The sequence below is a fragment of the Rhinolophus sinicus genome, linkage group LG04 (genome assembly GCF_036562045.2).
Source record: "Rhinolophus sinicus isolate RSC01 linkage group LG04, ASM3656204v1, whole genome shotgun sequence".
Lineage (NCBI taxonomy): Eukaryota > Metazoa > Chordata > Mammalia > Chiroptera > Rhinolophidae > Rhinolophus > Rhinolophus sinicus.
The window spans coordinates 162356928-162379602 of record NC_133754.1 but is presented as its reverse complement, the minus strand read 5'-3'; the positions used below and the strand labels follow the sequence as shown (position 1 = coordinate 162379602).

The window sequence follows — 22675 nt, the reverse complement described above, 5'->3', positions numbered from 1 at the left end:
TCTCTGCTTTTATCATTAACTGTAGGGAGGGATGTTTCTGGTGGTGATAGCTCTCTGGGGGTGGGGTGGGGTCTAGATTCTTTACTCCACTGATCTAAATAATGGCAGATTGTAGAAAGGGAAATCCACATGTCAACATTTCTGTATGTTTAATTCTGGCCTCTGAAAATACCAAAAAAGACTTGTACACACTATGTTAGTTCTCCACTGGAGAAAGTTTACTTCTTCAGTGTATCTATGAGACCAACCATTATCCCTACATAATGCAGTGGAAGGAACATAAGATTTGAACTTATGTTTGTGTGGTTTTCAGTATAACTGTACCTCAGTTCCTTCATCTGAAATTAAAAAGTAAAGACAAATTCCTATTGCACAGAGTCAATATTATCCTACTGATGTTTTTCAGTACTCCAGTTATATAATAGAATACCACACAAATGTTAAATATGGTGAATTTAATGGTATAATACCATTATTTTGGGATTTAAAAATTCTGAGATCTGAATAACTTATATCTTAAAGTGTGTGCAGAGAGTTATGTATTTCATTAAAATGTTGACAGAGGCAAAGGTGCTTTCTCTCTGACCTCAGCTCTGCCTTATTCAAAATCCTTTCATAATATTTTATAGTTATGATCATTACCATTTTTAGAAAACAGGAAGAGGGTGTGGTAGGGGGATTACAGGTAATGGGGCCTGGAAGGTTGCCAGGCCCAACTTCAAGTACTTCCCTTGGAATCCAACCACCTGAGCTCCTCCACAGCCATTATTTTCTCCTCTTCTGATCCTTTGTCCTCCAGCATCAGATCCATTTTCTTAGTCCTAACTTCTCTTTTTTCCTAATAATTTATTTGAAGTGGGACCTTGATCCTAAAACAATCAACTTGGAGAGACTCAGTGCTGAAGAACAGAGGAGCTCGCTCACTCAGTTGGAAGAGCATCTGAGGATAAGGATAAAGGGTAATGGCAGCCATAGCTCATTTAAAAAATCAACACTGGTATTTTGATGCTATGAGAAATAGATACCTAAATATTGGTATTGTCTTTTTGCCCCAGTATTGCAAACACTAGTGAAAATTAACAAAAAATGGGAAAGTACTTTACAATTTGAATTTATCACTACAATTTAGAAGACCCACAAATTTTTCATCGCTTTGTTTGAAATCTTATCAATAGCACTCAATATGGTATATTCTAAAAACACTGTCTCCCTAAGCCCAGCAATGTTGTATATCTGGGGACTAAACTGCCAATGTCTCTCCCTAAGTGTCAGGGTTTTGGGGTGTGTGTGTGTGTGTGCATGTGTGTGTGTGTGTGTGTGTTTGGTTTGTTGATTTTGTTGTTATCTGTTTTATATTGGGTAAGAGCTGTTATTTTCAGTTAACACTTATTAAGCACTTATTATTTGCCAATGACTTTCAGGTACATTACCCCATTTATTTCTTAAAAATACCCATGAGGAAGTTGTTTTTATTTCCATTTTACAGATGAAGCAACTGAGGTCCAAAGAAGTTACTCAAGTTTACAGCAGCAATAAATGGCAGACTGAAACCCAGTACTTTTGACATCATTTTCTCATTCTACTATGAGAAAATATATATGAGGATAAGGTTTTTGATACTTTCTCCTTGGCAAGAACCAGCTGAGTTAAAAAAAATTAAATGAGAAAAAGTTCTCAGTGTGACAAATATAAAAATCTAAGACAATAACAATCTAAGTCTCAGGAACAAGGTATCCTGAGCTGCTAAACCTAAGCACCTGCAAGTAAAGGTCAGAAATCAAGGCCAAGACTCATTCTTTTTTTTAAAACTTGAGGCAAACAAAATGAGAGAAGCACTGAAAGGGCACTCAGTTTCCACAAATGGTAATGTGAAATTTCTTAACTTCTGGCCCCAGAGAAAAACACTCTGAATCATCAAGTTCTTGCAGAACTTCATGAGATTATTTATCTTCAGGCTAGGATTTATAACAATCACCTGGTAGGTTCAATCTGAGAAAAATGAGTTGTCAAAAACAGGCAATAAAAATTGCAGGTACAAGCAACCTTCAAAATGATAAAACTGTCACATCTGTACATATCAAACAACAATTGCATTCATTATGTCCAAACTCCTGGCACTTAATATCATCTGCCAAGGAAGCTAAGCTCCATTTAGAGTTTTGCTGTTAGCACAAATATATTTGAAAGAGACTTGACTGAGTTATTCATGAGTTTATAGAGAATGCAGTGAAATCATCTCGAGAGGACTCTTATCGGCATCTGGGAAGATTTGTCAAAGGGATATCTCAGTCCTAAGCATTTTGGAAAAATACATTTGGTATTGATTGTGGGGGTATCAGAGACCGCAAACAGCTCATATTTTTAGGGGCAAAATGATACTTCGATCACCAAATTGAGTGTTTTCCCCCAGGGAAATGCTCCCTTTATAGGTCCTCAAGTATGAGAGAGATTGCTTAAATGACAGAGAAAAGGAGAAAGGGGAAAGCAGGGAGAGAGGGAGTGGGGATCAGAAATATATCGTGAGAGAAAGGGAGAGAGGGAGGGAAGAGAAAGGGGGACAATGGATGAAAAACACAGAGAGCGTATTTGATTACCTAGATCACTATTTTTATTTTTTAGCTATTTTATTGTAAGTTCCTTTATCCTCACCCACAATTAATATTTTTGAGTTCAAAGAGCAGAAATGAGAAAGTAGATGTCCTCATGTTCATTGAAAAATTATTAATTTTCTACGCCTTTCCCTACACCTTCTGACTTCTCTAGCTTTTGTCTACTTGAGCATTTGCTATTTTTCACTCACTCCAATAGAATCATATCAGTGAAGAGCTGAAAGCTGTTGGTCAGAAATATTGTTGTGGAACAACCTGGAATTTTAGTGATTCTGGATCTCTTTCTCAGTAGGGATAGAAAAGTTCATATTCTGGTCTTTAAAAATCACTATTCTCTTGCCAAGGGCTTTCTGTTTAAGAGGCTCTGGCCAGCACGGTCCATTTATTGGTTAACTGACACTGGGAGATGGACAAAAAAGATGCTTTTCTGAATACTACCTAACATTCAAGGGCTTCATTTCTGGAACCACCTGAGTTGCTCATTACGAATCATACCTCTCAATCCATTCTGCTGTCCTCCACTGTTAATTCCCTCCCGTTCAGCCCATTATTGTCTATAGGTACTCTCTTAAATCTACAAATTTTGCTTTCATCAGTGTCATTTCCACTTCTTATTTTGGTTTGTAACATTCAAGGATTACCCTGAGCAATGCTCTCCTGACTTGTTATCACTGTGAGACCTTTTATGTATACAGCATGTGGCTTTGTCAACTTCTCTACCACTGTTTCAACCTTCTGGCTTGGTCCCAAGCAGGTTCCTACTTTGTCAACAACTGTGAATTGAGAAGGGTAGTTGGCATTTATTTTCCTCATCAACTGCCAGAAATAAAACATCCCCAGTCAAAAACTGTGCTCACATAGTTAAAATCACCAAGAAAGAAGCATGTCCGAACTCCACTGTGGGCACTATGTATTTCTCATTCCCACCCTCCGTCGTCCACACACATTACATTCATGGCCCAACAAGCCCAACTCTACGAAAAACTTGGTGAGATCCAAGTTACAGAAGCCTACTTAGTATGTACAGTTTGCAAGAGAGGCAAAACACATAATGCCTGGGGAGAAAAAAACAGATACTGAATAACTGTGTGCTGAATGAATGAGTGCATTCACAGAACAAAGATGGCATGAAAGCATTCCACTGCAGACATCTACAAACAATGGTAAGCCTTTTTTCATTCTTTTTATTTAATTGATAGGTAATCAAAAAGGGTACTGAAATAAGAGTAGTAATTGAATAAACAGATGAGACAGTGAACCTAGATGGAAGTAGAAAAAAGGGCATATGTCAATATCAGTGAGAGAATTTGGGCTTTAATGTCCATGATGATAGGACATGAGGACTTGAGTTGGAACTGAGACTCCAGTGTAAAAGGCAGAATTCCTGAAAGCTCGCTTTGCACTTAAGAGAAAGAGTGTTCTATATAAATCCACCACTGACATAGGAAGACTACAAGGAAGTGAACTTGGACTGATTATATTTTGGGAATGTGCAAGTTTGACTTATGGATATAGAAGTCTAAGCCTAAAAGAAACATGCATGCAAAATCCCCCCAAAACTCGAGGCTCACATGAATCCTACAGAAGAAGCAAGCTCTGCTAAAAATAAGCTAAAAATAAATGAGGAAATAATCCACCACGAGCTAGAGACAGCCGAAACAACATTCAGGAGGATGAGAATATCAACAATTTCAGGTAACAGAATAATCTGAAAGAACATGAAAGAAAAACTGTGAGCATAAAAACACTATAAAAAACAGGCAGATTTTTAAAAATGTACATAGAACTTCTAGACATAAAAAAAGTGGGTTAAAAGGTATTGAATATAGAAAGTTTGAGAAGATCCAACATATCAAATAGATGTTGCAGGAAAAAAAGAATAGATAGAATGAAAGAGAGACTATCTGAAGAGGTGATGGCTGAGCATTTTATAGAATTGGTGCAAACATGACTTTTCATATTCAATATTCTAAACAAGTCCTAGCCAGTATAAATTCATATTTAGACACATTATCCTGTAACTGCAGGGCACCAAAGAAAAAAAGGAAAATGTAAAAGGGAGTGAAAAAGTATATTACCTATTAAGAACAATAGTAAGAGAGGAGTTTTCACAGCAACAATAAGGTCTGGGGGAGTAGGGAGGGGAAAGGAATAACACTGTGATAATTCTGAGGGTGGAAAATAAATTCTTCAATCTGGAATTCAGTGCCAAGCTAGATCACCATTTCAGACTAATTGTAATATAAAGACACCTTCAGATAAATATTAAAAATGTTTATGATTTACTAGACCCTTGTTGAAAAAACTACTAAAGGACAAATTTCATGAGAAAATTAAACCTTGAAGGAAGAAGACTAAAAGGAGCAATGGTGAATGAAAAAACGGATAAATATGTGGATAAATTCAAAGAAGCTATGACTGAAAAAATTAAGTGAAAATTTTAAGTAATACATAAAAATTAAGAATGACATCCAAGATCTCAAAGTGACCTACAGACATTGATTGTTTAAGAGAAGCACAGAGCTAATGATTAAATATATGAACTTAAAAAATTGAGGTTAAAATTTAAGAGTAAACTTTTAAAGAATAGAAATAGAACCTATAATTTACAACATAAAGGAGGGGTTAAAACAGTTTAAGTAATCTAATCTAGAAGACAGAATAGAAAAATAAAAAAAAATTTGAAGAACATATGGCAAAATTTTAACATTTGATCTTGATGGGGGGTATAGGGATGTCTGTTGTATTATTTTCTGTTTGAATTCTTTCATTATTAAAAAACAATATGAAAAGATATTCATTGATCAAATTGATATTTTAACCAATTCATTTTTGACCATTTTCTGATATCGCTGTTATATCAGAATGCCTGGAATAATGTAGATAATAAGTGTTTGATGAATGAAATACATGAGACTCATGAGAGCCCCTTTGAGATTCACCTTCACCCTTCTCAATTTCTACTTAATTCCACTTCCTTTTTTTTCTTTATCCTGCTTGTTCCTGAATAATGGATGTATCTTAAATTCCCATGCAAAACAAGAATGACAAGACAGCAAAAAAAAGAATCAACTCTCTTTCCTCTCCCAGATTTTAGACTTACATTGATGTTTGTATCACGTTAAGGCACAGAACGACTGATTTATGTCCCTCGTTGCCTGCTCTACCAGTCAAGCTCATCATTCACACATTAGCGAGCTGAAAATCTTCACACATACACCTTCCAGCAATAAATTAAACCTCTTACTTTGAGGTTTGGTTCCTGTTTGATTTTTAAGAAAATGTAAAATAACATTGCTACTGGTGGGATAAAGATGATGACAGATGACTCATTCCCCAATTTCCCCTAGCTCACTTTCAAGTTCTATTTTACTTAAAACAAAAGAGAGTTTTAACACTGAAAAGCAATGCTATAGCCTTCTACCCTTTTCCTCATTAGCAGCAAGAGAAAGGACTCCTTTTTCTTCATTACAATTTCAATATGAACAATAATAATGAGAACCCACAATATACATAATGCATAGGTATTGTCTGAATGGAGTTACCCTTGGCCTTGTACAGCAGGTTAAAGGAAGAGTATTAAGAATATGTGTTTATGGTCAGAGATGAGTTCTTCATTGACCTTTCAGAGATTTAGCTTAGCCTGAGTCTATGTGTACCTTGACATATAGTAACACTTCTATCCCAACCTAATCTTCTATTTCCACCTGATTCTGCAATACAAACAGGTTCACAAATATCACCAGAAAGTAAATTTGTTCCTATAAACTACCAAGAGATGTCTATAAGATGAAACTCAAGATCAGTCAAACACATGTATATTTGGCTCAAAATCAGAATGCTCAAAATGATCCAACTGACTATACAGACAGCTAAAGTTATTTCAAGAGGTAGAAGATAAAAATACTTGTTGCATTGATTCATAGGATGTATTTAAACAACATACGTACTGCAAGTACCTTCTGCTAATGTAAGTAGCGGTTAACCCAACTGTCTGTTTTCACATGGGTAATTAAATGCATCAACATCCATGTTCCTATCACACTCAGCTAAAAAGATCCCACAACCCTAGAACATGCTACAGCTGACGCTTGGGATGTAGAAGCTACTCAGGCAGTTACCCAGAAAGGAAACTCAGGCACTCGCTTTTCAGCTTTTTATGTTACCATATTTTTAACCTGACCTTTAGGATAAAAACAACAACACATTAGATGCCCTATCTCTTGAGAAGGCAGAAGTAGTATCACCTCTGGCAAATCAAAATCTGATTTTGAGATAACCTGGAGGGTATTTTTGTTTGTTTTTTGGTTTTTGTATCACATGATTCAAAATTTCTAAAAATTCCCATGTCTTTGTCTCTTCTATAGCAAAAATATAGAGAGGGAGGTACAACGGGGAAGGTGCATGAAGTTTAAACAAAAAGATGCTGGAGAAACTGTTTGCTGGTACAAACTTGGTGCAACTCAATAAAATCATTCATGACCAAAAGAAACTGCACATTATACAAGCTCTCAATACCACACTGAAGAAAAATACCCACTGGAGATCGTCAACTCCACGGCAAAAGACCATCAACTATTATCACCTGTAAACTGCCTGGTTTATTGAATTCCCGAGACATGATATTGATTTGTAAAAAACCAACTTAATTAAAATCCTGCCCTCATAATTGACAATATACTGAAGTCACCACTGAAAATAAAAGAAATATAATAAAACACAATTTTTTTGTACCCCATAGATGAAGTTTATAAACCTTCTTGTTGTATGGCTTCCTGTTCAAGAAACACTTTGTATAATTTATTAATTCTTTGTCATGTTTGTGCTATGAAAATTTAATGATCAATTATAAGATTAAATAATTTTACAAAATAACCCGTTTTCAGCATAAAAACTGCCACTATTATTCCAATTTGTCCATAAAGGTTAAAAAAACACACACACATACCTCAACAAATATAAAACACGGGATGATGGAATAACTTCGCTGAGTGTTGTTTCCTACAGCCATTTCTTACACCATGTAGCAAGGCTGCAGCGTCTAAAATTGTCCAGGCTGAAACAGAAATAGGTAGCATGGTGTAAGAACCATATGTTTAGCAGTCCTTTGGGTATTTACATAAAAATATCAGCTACCCTATAGGCTGTATCCAAACAATGCAAAATAGTGATCTACAGCACAGTCAAGTCAAACGAATAACCATTCCAGGGAAAAGAAAATAATACATACTAGCCATGAACAGTCTTACAGTCAAAATGACCGATAGGGAGGCTTTGTGCAGCTAGCTATAGTCAACAGAATTCTAACTACCCAGTACTGCATAGTAACCCAGCAGAATGCCCTCACACCATGAAACAGTTTGTCCTACGGAATATTTGTTATTGTCCATACTGCATGGATCTCCTCTTTCTGTGCCCGATCCTCCTGGTTTACAACTTAGGGACTTGTTTGTTTCTGCCCTTGCCTCTCTCTTTAGAGCTGCCATCTAGTACTGAGGCACTCATCCCTGTCTTCTTTCCGTGTGACCACTCTTTGCCCTGGTTTCCCGTAACTACACAGCTATTAACTACTTTGGATTAATACATCACTGATCTCTCCCTGGGTTCCTTCAGCCCTGTGTGCGCGTGCATGTGTGTGCATGTGCATGCAAGGGGGAGGGAGGTAGGGAGGCAGGGAGGGAGGGAGGGAGGGAGGGAGGGAGAGAGAGAGAGAGAGAGAGAGAGAGAGAGAGAGAGACAAAACACTGGTGCCATAACACATTCTCTTAACTTACAAGAAAGGAGTAGCTGGGCAACAGAGTTTTTTTTTTTTTAACTATTTGTTAGAACATCTTTGTCTATTTTGAACTGAAAATATTTCATTAGGAGATCAGTTCATTTGGGTTCATCTTTAAAAACAAACAACCAAAAAAAAAAACACCAAAAAACAACAGAGATTTTAGACTTTTACTAAACTTCCAAGGCCACATAAAAAGAATTTTCCATTACACCTTTTATTCTCTATCCAAAGAAACACTTAATATGTTTCAGGTATCTGCCCTGAATGGTTATTCTTTTTCGTTTGTTCTTTTTCTGTGTCTTCCTTCCCAGTTGTTCTTATGGACTGTGCTATGAAGAGTGACACAAGATGACTAGGACATATGAATAGCCAACTGCGCTTTTCTTAAAGGTCATGAATTATTGTTAATATTTTAAACTGAATTATATCTTTAAGGCCTTCCTTATCTTGTCCCAAGTACATTTCCTTTCCTTTTGGAGATACCACCTTCTCACTTGTTGATTAAAACTCTCTCTGATCAAATTTAACATTATGTGTGATATTACGTCCACACCAATCACAGGGTTATACTCAACATTGTTGAATGTTTAGTTACATCTACCCAGGAGATGCCCATAGCAACAACCCCCCTTCCCTGTGCTGTGGTAACTAAAAATGTCTCCAGACATTGCCAGTCATCCACTTTAAGGGGGAAGAGGCATAGGGAGTGGAGATGGCCCCTCATGGAGAACTCCTAATTCGGGAGGACAGAAAACAGAGCCCCTAGGACATGAGAAATTTTGAGCTGGTGAAGAACTTGCTTTATCTGGGATAAGGTTTTGCCAAAGGCATATGAAGTATTCCTTTTCTTGATTGGAAAAATCTGGAAGTTATTGAAGTGCCTCACTGACATTTGGGGAAATGAAGGGCATCTCAAGCTCAGAGACCATGACTGGGGTGATGATAGTAAAGCTCCTGCAAGTGGTAGTTACTACCAGTCTAAATTCCCAAGGAAAGCAGGGCTGTTTCATCATTAGGTATTATATAGGCCCAATTCCGAGGGCCTGTGAGCTATTTAAGAGCCTATGAAAATATAAGAAGGGAACAAAAAGGCACCCAAATTATGCAAAGCCAAATTAATAAATATATGAATATATGCCTAGAAATGTACAATTCTCACAACTTCACTAATTAATAATTTAGTGTTCATAACAATTTAATTCATTTAAAAATGATTTGAAAGTACACTTTTCTAAATTCTAAAAATCCCTTTGCAGAGAAACTATGAGTATAAATTTTAAATTAGTGACTCAGAAAAATAACTTCAAGAAAAAAGTTCTAAATTTTCATTTTGCCACAAAATAAAAATTGACTGTCAGATTACTCTTTATGTGTTTATCATCATATGAAACGGGCCCTCAAAAAAATGAGTGTCAAAAACGATTTTAAACTTAAAACAACCTTGGAGGGATATTTGCTTTCAGCCAAGACAAAATACCTGACTGGATTTCATGCCTGACATGACTAAAACATGCAGACAAAATAATTGAGACCATGGTGTTTAAGACACAGGACGTGAGGCAATAAAGAGCAGTGATCCTTGAAAGAGGGGAACCAAAGAAGGAAGCCCTGGGATTGCCTGAGTTTACACTAATAGGGGGAGCCCAGAAAATTGGCTGGTGGTCTCCCTGAGTTGAGCAGATAAAGCTGGGAATGTAAGGAGGCCTAAAAAATGGGAGGTCTCAAGACAGAGCACCAGAGAGGAGAAAGCTGCACAGACAGCTGGGTTGCTGTGCAGAGGCTCCCCCGGACTGTTCAGCAAAGTACTGACAAGCATGGGAGGAAACGACCAGGGAGACGCCATCCAAAAGGATTGGATTAGAGTGAATACCTGGCAGGGCTCACACAGGGCCAAGAGTACTTTCTGTTCCCCACAACCATGAAAAGACTCCTAACTTACTAAGTAGACATAGAGGATTTCACTTGGGTTCATTAATAGCTCTGGTATGAAAATATTCCCCATCCAACAACCACATGGCACTGAAAAGTTCCTTATATTGTTTTTTTCCCCTTTAATTTGTCTAATACAGAATGCTGACTATTTATTGAGATTCTGGGCCTGTGAGCAGTGTGCTTTTCCCTGGTGTAGGGGATCTGGGAAGCAAGGATGTGACATCACAATCCATGACTCAGGTTTTCTCAAAGGCATCTCTGACATGCGTTTTACAACACTCAAAGTGGTGAAACTTTCTAGAAGTGCCTCAAAATTAGGTTGGTGTAAGATGGACACGAGATGATGTCTAGAAAGAGGAAAGATAGGGCTTATTAAAAGGTAAGAAACAATGAGTTGTGAGAGTTACATTTTTTTATGTAAAATAAAATATCTTAGAAACAATATATTATGTTTTAGTCATAATCCCCAAATCCATCTCAGCTTTAACACATGTTAAATGGGCTTTAACTTCCTTGTTGGCGCTGAGCTACCCCTCACTGTTCTGGATCATTTCTATTCAGTACATGATCTCTAACCAGTATCACAATTTGCATTTAATTTCCCAAAGCTGGAAACCCTTTTTTTTTTTTTTTTTTTTTTTTTTTAAGCAACAAAGACTATCAGAGATAGGAACAAATTAAATGGGATTGTAGATGAGTGCAAAACAGATTTCCTCATAAAATGGTGTGGGATTTAAGAAGGCACTACTGAGGCTTTCAAGAGAAACCTGTTATTTTCGAGATGCTTTTCAAATCTTATACAGAGTGACAGTGTGAGGACCCATATGTAATAGGGGTGGCATTAGCACTCCCTTTTTCCTCCCCTACACAGCGTCTCACAGCTAGATCCATGGTCCAGCCCTTGAACCAGCACAGACTAAGGCTGCACTAAGGATACAAAGCACACAAGACCCACAACCCAAGGAAATCCAGAATCGAGTCAAATCTTTATAAAATACACAGGATTCAGGGACCCTGTGAGGATACCCGGGCCCCCACATTGTTCTTGAGTGGCTTTGTAGACCCAGAGATCATTCCTGGTTCCCTCAGGACTCCCATATTATACTAGCCTGGGTCCTGATGACGAGTCAATAGCTTTCTCCCTACAGTTAATTCTGATGAATAACTCTTCTAGCACCTTGGTCTCTCTCCAGCCCTGCTTTCCTGTCTGGACCTCAGGCAGTGACTAGGAATCAGCTCTCCCATTTACCTATGGGAATCTTTTGAACTTACAAGTATGTCTGGCTCACACTTCAGCCCTAACCTTGAATGGACAGTCTGCAAGGGAGCCATGGCCTCCTGCCACCAAAGTTATTACTTGACGTCTAGGGTCCCTGCTGCTGGGCCTCTCAGAACTGAGGCAGAAGGTCACCTGGCTAATGGCTGCGCTTGCAATAACTTTCGACTCTGTTGAACCTCTCCAGTTCCATTTTGCAACAATCTCCATCCCATGCCCACCCCCAACCTTTCTGTACTCCAGCCACTCAGTTTCTGCAACTTGCCAAGCTCTTTCTCACCTCTAGGCCCTCTAACATATTGCCTCATAGAGCACTCTTCCCTCTTCCATATTTGCCTAGCAAATGTCTGTCCTCCAGATCTAATTAAACACCATTTTCAATGGGACAGTTTCCTTAACTGCCCTGACTGGTTCAGATCTCTCTATCATACTTTCATCATCCTCCTTCATAGTATTTATCATAAAATTATTTCATATCTGTTCCTTTTCTAGACTGCCAGTCAGCTTTGCTCCATGTGGCCAGGGCCATGTTTGTCTTGCTTGGCACTGTAACACTAGCACCTTGAACAGTGCCCATCACATAGTAGGTACACAATTGTTGACAGTAACAATGTGCCTAAGTTGCTCAGCTCCATCATTTGATTTCACAATTGCCCTGACTCAGTTCCTTAGATCCTGACCCAGTCTGAATCTAGCTCTTGGTTCAGTCCACCTAGATTTTGCATGAACTCAACAATAGGGTCCTATGTAGGTGTTGAGTCAGTCCCTTCTGCTTGCTGCCACGAGCTAAGACCCACTATACCTTGGACCCAAAGAACAATGAAAAAGAAACTGTTTAGAAGACCTAGTAATCAAAATGCAAACCAGGGCTGATTTCAAAATGTAAAAATGAAACTATTTCACTGAATTCTACCTCTGGGTCTTCTTGATGGTTAAAAAAAAAAAAAAAATTGCTTTAGATCGCTGCTTTAAAAGGTATGTGCCTTAATCAAATATACCGAGGAGCTCAAAGATGTGGCTGACTCCAAGCTCACGTAGCCTGAAGCAGTTGGAAAGAAGCAGAGGACGTGTTGCTGACTGAACAGCTGGTGGGAAGGGGTACCCTGGACCATCTTATGGGCCACTACCAGGAGAACTGTTAATAGGAAAACACAATGTCCGTCCGAGCAGGGTGTTGCCCTATTTTCTTTTAAAATTGTTGACATGGCATATGCCTGATTTTCCACCAGGGGGGAGAAAACATTGCTGGAAAAAGTAGCATGGCACAAAGAGCTCTTCTTAATTATAAAGGAGTTAATGTTGCCTTCAATAAAACCAAAGGCTGGAAGGAAATGAAGTTTTGATGCTCGGTTAAACTGCAACCTTGAAGCCCTGGAGCAAGAACACACGCGGACACAGAGACAGGGACACAGGGACCCACACATACATATGCACCTCAGAAGGGCGCAGACATCAGGGAAGTTCCAGGAAAAGTTGGGCCCAGCTTACAGTCTGGGGAGAAAACAGGCAGAGAATATGTTGTGCTTGCTCTCGGTTGAAGAGCAGTGAATGTGATTCTTAAACATACGCATTTGTGTTCTCTTGCATCTGGCTCTGGTGTTCAAATTTCAACAGTGATTGCAGATATCAACAACAAACTTCACAATGACGTTGTCATGACCTGTTTTGTAGGACAGAGGAGATTAAAGGCGAAGACTTCTCTTCATTACCTTTGGCTTACACAATGTCCGACGGGTGGTAGTAGGTGACTACTGGCTTAGGGAGACTTGGTAGGGACCACTATCATTTACGTGAGAAGTAATTAGAACCACGTAGGAGCTGGCTTCAATCCAGATTTTGTATTTTTGAGACAAGCAGGGAGGAGAGGTAAATAGGAGCCCCTGTTTGAGTCTGGGCCTCTCTGAAGTGGCCTAGGAAGGGAGTTCTTTTTAAGACTTCCCAGTCATTGGTTCCTCTACATTTCCCTTTGAATTCTCTTCTGGTCCTCGTCTCCAGGGCCACAGTGGTTCTAATGATTCAAGGGATGGGATCACTAATTAAGCGGAGAGAGAAAAAGCAAAAGATCAATCCAGGGTGAGAAATTGGCTGGAGAAGAGAGGAAATGCCTCTCGAGAGTGAAAATCTAGAGAAAAGGTACAGGGAAGTCCTTTAGGGGGTGTTGGTTCCAGGATATTAGACAGCCCTTTATGGTCTGGCCTGCAGGGATATATGTCACAAGCTGTTCTGAGCAGCGGGGAGGCTATGATACTGCTGTTCTGCCAAGCAAGGCTGCATTTTCCCATTTAAAGCTAAGCTGCCCAGAAGCCAAGTGGTTTGTTTTTCAGAAGAGACGATAGGAAAAGAGATGATAGATAGATAGATAGATAGATAGATAGATAGATAGATAGATAGATAGGCAGACTGAGATCATGAGTTGAGATAGCAAATCTACCCTCATGTCAACTCTCTGGAACAGAGTCGTTTTGCTTTTGTCATTAGATCCTCAGTCGTTGGGCGCCCTCAGAAATCACCACCGGGAAGTCCCTGTGCCCTCATGACAGGTTAATTAATTAGCTCTGTTGGGCCCTGTTGGGGTCTCACAGGAGACAGGAAAAAGAAGTGAGAGAAATTCCCTTTCACCGTGAGAGACGTCAGAGGACTCAGGCAACACTGGCAGAAGTCTCCGTGGCCGGCACTCTGCGCGGTCAGAGAGGACTGCATATATTCTGTGAATGAAGCCACCTGAGAATTTTGAATGAGTGCAATAATAATGACAAAAGGGCCCACTCGTCTGTCTCTTTGATCAACATGTCCTGAGGGCTTACTATTCCATGCCAGACTTTACACAAGGTTATAGCTTGACCTTTCACATATACTACTTCTTGAGTTTATTAGCATATAGTATGGAGATGTGCCGACCATTCTTTTCAATGCTGCAACTGCGTCCCTCATCTAGCATTCCTGATCCTTCTTACCCTTTATCTACTTTCTCTTTTACCTCTACCACTGGTTGTTTAACATACCATATCGCTTAGTATATTATCATTCTCCAGATGCCAGAATGTAAGTTTCACTACTCCTTGCCTATTTTTTTCACCAATTATATCATGAGTGTATCTTGGAAAGATAACATTAAACAAATAATTAAAAGTGAGAGAAAAAAGCAATGTCTCTCTGAGACGGGTAATGGGGTTACCCTATAAACAGTCTAGGGAGCCAGGAAAGTCTCCCCTGAAGAAGTGATCTTTGGGTGCACAGGAGTTAAGAGGGTGGGTGTGAACCGTATTTGGGAAGTTCCTGAAAGGAGAGGCCACATGGCCACAACATGAACAGCATAAGCAAGGGGACGTGATAAAGCTAGACGAGAGAGGACCCAGATGACACAGGGCCAGGTAGGCCAGGTTAAAACATCTGGATTTAGTTCTAAGAATACAGGTACTAGTAAACGATTTTAAGGAAGAAAACTGCCATGCCCTGATTTGCTTTTGCTAAAGCTTGTTCAGGATACAGAGAGTGGTTAGGCACAGGGGGACGAGAACGAATATGGTGAGGTGGGCACCTGAAGGCTCCTGTGATCACCTAGATAAGAGGAGACGGTGGCTTGACTTAAGGAGAGTGCAATAGAGACAGAACAAGTGAATTGAAGAAAATATTACAAGAGCAAATAAGATTTAGTAACTGATTAAAGTGGGGGTGATGGGAATGTGAAAATGCCTTTCCTTTTTTAAATTCCTCAAACTAAAACACATTGTTCCTGTGCTGTCTCCAGGAGTGACGAACAGGTGAGCAACAGCTTTCTGTTTATTCTGCTAAATCACGTGCAGACTCCTCTTCAGTCTTTTCCCCTGAATCTCAACAATTGTGTCCTCTCAGCTTCATCTGGCCCAGAATCAGGCACAGCATGGAACAGACAATTCTCAAGAATCACTTCTTGATACTATAATACCTTTTAAAACACCATGCTTAAAGAAAACAAAAGAATCAATACCTCATTGTAAATGGATTTCCCTAATAAGTCAGGGCCCCTAAATACATATGAATTCCTTTCCTGATATTCTTGTTGCCTTTCCAATTTCCACATGTTTTTCAAGTCACATTTCAGTTTCTGCCTCTACCAGGAAGCCTTCTTAGTTCAGTCCACCAGTCACAACCATCGTGTTTTGCTCTGCCAATTAGCCATGCAGCGTACTATCTGAGCCATTGCTGTGGTGGTTAATTACAGGTGACATTAGGACATCAATGACAGGAGGGGGTAAGGCAATCTCGTAGCCCCTTTCCAGGCCATGATTTCCCTACTGTGTTCTTTATTTTTCAATCAAACACCTACATTCTAGGTTAACTTTCGGTGGGTACGTGGGTTATCTCTCCTTCTGGATTGTAAACTACAAGAGTGATCTGATTTAGAAGGCTTTGAGTGTCTCACAGCTAAATGGCAATGTTGGTAAACACTTATGGTTGTTTCAAGGAGAACTGTGGAAGAGATGATTAAAAGTTTGCCTTAGCTCCAACACCCTCTTCCTCTCACGTAACCACCTCTGCAATAAGGCCCCGCTGGCAGTCAGCAAATACTGGCCGTATTAAAATTGTCATATCTTCAAAAGACCCGGTCATGAAAGCAGAGTCAATTCATAAAAAACTACATTAGAATGAAAATGCATGAAATCAAACAACTAGCAACCCAATGTTGGATCATAGTTTCACCTGTCCTGTTGCTAAAATTACTAAAAACAAAACGAAAAACCAAAACACTAAGTACTTTGTGTTTTTCTTCCTTTTCTTTTTTTGTGGAAACACTTAAAAAGGTGTCAAAAGACCAGGATCAAAGGGATGAAGGCAATAGCAAGATTCATATAACATTTACTAACTCATTTAATACTCAGAATAACCTTATGAAACAGATCCAGTTATGAACATCATTTTGAAGGGGAAACAGTTCACAGAGAGTTTAAGCAGAGCACCCAGGATCACAATAGTTGGTAAGTGTCGGAATCGGATTTTATAATCTAGGTGTCTGACCTCAAAGTCTGTGTACTTAGTCACTACTTCCACTTCTTCCGAAAAATGAAAAAGAAAACAAAGGGCTTAACCTACATCCCTGGTCATCGGCCGTCTGTCTAATGGTTAGTTCACTGGTTAGTGGTTCTTTTTAGAGTCCAGTAAACATCCAGGCACTGTGATTCCCTGACACAAGCCTCGAGTTTTTTTCTAAATTTAAAAGAACTTCCAGGAGTCGTGGACCAAGATACATTCAATGACTGTATTTAGGAGGCTCCTCATTCTCTTTTGTATCTCACTGAAACGCCACACTTCATAGGATGGTAAAAATAATTCCAATGCTTTGTTTTGTAGCCCAACCTACAATTGGTTAAGAATGTAAATCACATCCCCGACCCCCAGAAGGCTCGTGTTTGCTGACTGACCATGCTGCTATCTATAAACAAACTTGGGGAAGAACTTAACACTGTTGCAGTGTTCTCACCAACACGTCCTCCTGTCTCTCTGTACTTTGCTAGCTTGTAACCTACACAGTGAAACCTGGTCAGGTTCACCAACAACCTGCGCTGCAGCCCTTAATGTCACAATGCTCCCAGAATGGCAGGATTTCCTCCCTGGCTTAGCCGTAACCCTCATCACGGGAGTACAGGTAACTGCATCTCGATGAAAAAGCCCTAGTCCCATGGACCTGAGCACTGGTTTTAGAGCCTGACGGGTGTGGATCTGGACCCAGGTCACAACTGGAACCAAGTAAGTAAATTAGGTTAAGTCCCTGAACTTCCCTGTGTTCCTTTTCTTTGTATTGTTGTGGTTGTCTGGGGGTAATTATTATAAGGGGTAAATCACACAATGTGTGTAGTGTTTAGCATATCCCATTTGTAGATTGTAGCGTATCCCAATCTGTAAACATTTGTAGAATGAAAGCCCTTTACACTCAGCACTTTCAGTTCAGTTTTCTACCTTTCCCCTCAGTGTCCAGACACCACCAATTAGGGAAACACTACTGTTTCGCTTAACAAGAAGGGACTGTTTTTAGAGAACATTAGCAATACTTATTAAACATTCTCCTTCTTCACTCTGGTAAAAAGATTATTAATTATTGAGCTTTGGCTAATTCCCAGGACACCTAATTTATTGACATCAATTTTCAGAAAAGCTCCAGATTGGAATATGAGTTAACTTCACTTTTTTTTCCTCCTAGAGAACCCATAAGGCTATCAAGCAGGTAGCAGTATGCAGACCACATTTCATCCAGCAAGGCTTTATAAGGGGCAAATTCATTCTTGAGATTGGAGGAGAAATGTGGATAATGAGATAAGGGGAGCAATGAACCGAACGCAAGAAAAATTAAAAAGTACTTCTGGGTTGTGCCTGAAGCTCTTAATTAACCACATTCTCCATAACACAGAGCAAAGCCATCTGGGCAACCCCAAAATAAAACAGCGTGTAGAGCTCAGTGATGGGCCACTGCTGGCAATGTGAGAGGTCAAGCCCTGGAGATTTTAGAAGCCCCCCCAAAACATGAAATTTCAAGGCAGTGGTTAAGGTTGAGGCTAGAATGTCCCAAACTTAATAATAAACTAATAAATCTAATTCCCCCCAATTTAGCACTTCATGTTAGAGGACTTTGCCACAACAGCTCTGAAAAAGGGGAAAGACAGCTGCAGAAATGTATACAGAGGCTGTTGGCATAAAATTCACAAGTTCTTCCCTAAGTAAATAAAGCCGGTCACAAAATCATTTGCTTTGCCCTTGGGAAGCCAGGCACCATTGTCACTGATTTGTGGATGAGCCAAAATTGTTTCTAACCAAAGCATTTTATTTAAGGACTTTATAGTAACACAGTCTGAGTGCAGTCCAAAAATCTTACATCAATTTTGTGTTAGGACAAAGGCAAGGCAGATGATCTTCCTGCTTTTGGGGTGGAGATAAAACACTGTCAGGCTGTGTTTAATCACATAGACATACCTGGCTGAAAAGTGAAAATTGTGCAGCCAACAGAAAGATTGTTTCCTGGAGACCCAGTACCACAGGATATAACATGCGCTAACTCATTACATCTTCATTCCAGGTGTTCTGGATATTCTTTTATCCTCATTTTTCAGTTGTGGGTACTGAGGTTCAAGTTAAGTAACTTGCCTCAGGTGGTTACCAGGCTGACAAGTACTGAAGCTAGAACATAAACTAGGTCCCCCGGGCTCCAAAGTCCACTGAGTTTCCACTCTACCATGCTAGTTCCTTAGCCTACATAATGCTTACCCAGATATTTACCCTAAATGAATACTCTGACTCAAATACCCAAAATAATGGAGTCTCGGAGTAGGAAGCTATCACATTAATCATCCTATGTTTAGAATTTCAGAAAAGGACTTTCTCCCAGTTTGAAAGAAGGTCATAACATTCCAGGGAGACAAAAAGAAAGTCTACAAGACACTTTCTTCTCCTCCTTTTAATACATAACTTATATTTTGAATGCCTCCCACGTGTTAGGCTATGCTAAGCTGTCCAGCATTGCCTTAAGAATCCCCACAATAATCTTATAAGGCAGGTACTATTATTAACATCCTCATTTTACATATAAGGAAACTGAGGTTCAGAATGGTTACATAACTTGTCCAAGGTCATACAAGAAGTAAGCCTTAGACAAAGATACCAACCCAGTTTACTAACATGGTCTTCAATGTACATGGAGACACGCAGTGAAATACAGAATTAAACCTAATGAGTTCCTACTATGCTCTGGCTTGACATCAGTAGACAGCCGTGCTTATTTGCAAGTTTGTGGAGAGATATCCAAAAACCCAATACTTTCTTCAATTTAAGGCATGTCTAACTTCTTCTCTTTGGTTTCCTAGAGTCAGAACATCTTGGAGTAACTGAGGTAACATGCTAACTGCCATGCACTGAGCCTGTATTTGAACGTCTGCAGTGAAGGAAAATACTCATATTGCTTGTGCCATTTATGAGCATCTCTGATGATCAGAAAGTCATACTTCTATTCAGCTGATGGTGCAATTCAGTTAGGAACCACCTACTTGTATCTCCTGTAGGTCAAGGGCAAAAAATCATGCCGATGAAGTGACATGACCCAAAGCAAAGAGGTTTAATGTTATCCACTGAAGCACAAGTGATCTTGAAGGAAATTGAAAGAGATTCTTTTTCAAGGACAGCGTTAATCGCTGAAGGGGAATAATGTTTTATACCCAGTCAACCATTCAGCTATAGACTCTTGTCACAATAAAGTGGTTAAAATTTTTTTAAAAAATATTTCAATGACATTTTGAATGCACATAAGAGGTTAGCGTGAACAAGGAAGCTAAAGACTCTTTTTAGAAATCACATTTGCATTTAACTTGAAATTCTTTCCAGTCCTATGATTTTTGCATAAATATTTATGGAATCCTGATGGCTAATTAGATTATAAGCCTTTTATCCAGGAATTTGTCCAATTTTATGCTCTCCATGAAACCTGAGCTCTCTGCTGATCTTGGTTTGGTCCATATTAAATAAGCAATTTTCTTAACAGCCTTAAAGGCTACATTTTAAATTCTCACATTTGTTATGCATATGACATCATGGAATTTATAAATCTTATTTTTGGATAAAACTTTGAAGACTCAAATTCCATGATAAAATGGATTTCTCATGTGAAAGCTTTCATTTTGATCAAAGAGTACTAAAAGTACCAAATGCTCACAAAACAAAGAGCAAAAAGCACAAATCGGCACTTTGTATCATCAGCCAGGCAGCCTTTTACATACGTTTTCATGTAGTCCCCACAACAACCCTTGGAAGTGGAGATTATATCCTATTTAACTGTGACAGAAACGAAGGAGTAGAAAGGCTAAGCAACCTGTTTAGTATCACACAGCAATTCAGCAAAAGTAGTTCTCAGGCCAGGTCCTCAGACACAACACCACTTCTTCAGTTACAGAGGTAAGACAGTTCAGTCACCTGAGGGGAATAAACTTCTCTCTTTGAACCCAATTACCAGGAGGCCTTTTCATCTACACTTAGCACCCCCACTCCAACTTTTTATCCTGTAAGGTAAGGCTATCCCTACCACCACATTTTTCTAGGTACAAAAAGACCTGCATTTTGTTCTGGTACCATCACGTCATAATCAACAAAATAAGTCCTCTTTGTGGAAGAATCTTAAATCATAATCTTAAAGGTCTCGCTGTCAGGGTCCCAGGTCTGGAAAGTGAGATGCAAAGCTACGCTATCCACACGTGGCTTAGAATACGATGGCTGTTCCTTTTAACCAGCTCAGTCCCTACCAAGGCCTCTTTCCATTGTGGATGTGTTTTGCATGATATTCCTTTGTGCTTGTTTGTGGAAGTGGCCAATTTATCACCCTCACCTCCCTGAAGTCTTGGTTCTTTTGCACTACAGCTCTGACTTGTCTCTCTTTTAGCCTCTCTTTTATTCCACAAAGTATTATTTCTTCACAGACTCTTTAAAATATATAAAGTAACATATATGCTGAGTTTTAAAGGTCAAATAAAACTACAAGTTTATGACCACAATAGCAGCTTCCCACTTCACCTTTCCTCACCTCCATGTCCCAACTTCACATGCAATCACTTTGAAATATCTTAATTCTTTCTTCTGATATTTAGCAACCAGATTCATACATTAAAGAGAAAAGTGATTAGTATCATTATGGAAGGAAAAAGCCATTTTCAGTTTGATCAAAACTCCAGAGAAGAAAGTTCAGAAAAAATGTATATTGCCACTGTTTAAACAACCCTTCAAATCTTTCACACCAAGACAACTCAAAATAGGATGAACTGAGATCAATGTCTGTATTTAACTCTCTATAATAAGACAGCCCAGATATTCTATGACTTATCTTAAAGACGTGAATTCCATGGGTGGGCTTTGCACCTTTAATTTCATTCCTTAGATACCTAGACTACCTGATTTTTAATTTCTATGTATTTAGTCACATAAACTTGATTTTTTACAGTTAAATTTCATTTTCAGGTGTTTCTGAAAGATCAGTTATGAGAAATCAAATAAGACCTTCTACTTCTATTGAAAACGGAGTCAGGCATCATCAAGATTATCAATTACATATGTAAGATGGGGAAAGGAGAGGTCTTTATCTTATCGATTGCTACTTAGAAATACTTTTAACTTTTAAAATTGAGGATGTACGACAAAGATATGAACAAATTTAGCATACACACACCTATTACATGAAAGGTAATGGAGAGTCCATTCAATCCCATGCTTCTATTCACTCAGCAGAAGAGTCCATTTTCCAAGCTGTCAGAGAAGCTCTTGGTACTCAGCACATGTCCCTTAAGCTTTACTACTGGCCCAACTCCCAGTTCTGCAGTATCTATATCTCTTTACCTGGGGACATTTTATCTGAAGCAGAGGAAAATGGCTCAGCTACCTGTAAGGCAGGCTGAAAGTAACAAGGAATTAAAACTCTTGCCCGTGACCTTTTTATCTTAACTTTCTCTCAAGGACTTCCTGTGGAGACTGGATTTTTGCCAAGATGTTATTTACAGCTAGAGAGTCTTTATATCCAACTCGGCTTTGGTTCTTTGTGAGTGGAGGTCCCAGATATTTCTGAGCGTCAGGTAGGTTTAAGAACCACTGCTTTTTTCAAATCAACATTTGTTTTCATATAAATACATTGACGACACTCCTAGGTTAGAGCAAGACAGACGGTGTGATTGTCAACCTCATGCCTTGGAACTAAAATGGAAATTTTCCAACACTCTTCAGTGTGCTGTTTACTCAGTTATTCAACATGTACTTTTCACCTACTAGATTCCTGACCTATGTGCTGCCGAATAATGTAAAGATGAGTAATCATCATCCCAGTCCTTGAGGAGCTTTGGCTGAAGGGGAGGCCGAGAGGCAAACAGAGAAATCACAATGCGATGTGAAATATACTATTAAAACACTTTATCACACATCATGATAGCACAGACTGCTATAGGGGGAAAATTGGACATTAAATAATCTTTAGTTCATTCATTTATTGCCATAATACTTAATAAAGCCAGGTCCTGTACATTTATTCTCAAAATGTACTGTTTTTATTGTAACAAAGCAATGCATGCTTATTTCAAAACAACCTTT

General features: G+C 39.0%; 1 protein-coding gene across 6 annotated transcripts in view; it reads right to left on the bottom strand.

Annotated features, from left to right (window-relative positions):
* The window catches only part of PLPPR1 (phospholipid phosphatase related 1), a 215375-nt gene that overhangs the window by 95229 nt on the left and 97471 nt on the right, over positions 1–22675 (bottom strand). For 3 of the 6 annotated variants that reach the window (XM_019729244.2, XM_074330772.1, XM_019729240.2), the window contains one exon: positions 7558–7665. The exons of 1 other annotated variant lie outside the window; for it this stretch is intronic. In XM_019729244.2, the coding sequence (XP_019584803.1) occupies positions 7558–7620 (63 nt within the window). In that variant the 5' untranslated portion in view covers positions 7621–7665. Of the gene's footprint in view, positions 1–7557; positions 7666–7978; positions 8097–22675 lie in introns of those variants that run through there. 2 more of the 6 variants (XM_019729241.2, XM_019729242.2) reach the window with 2 other exon arrangements.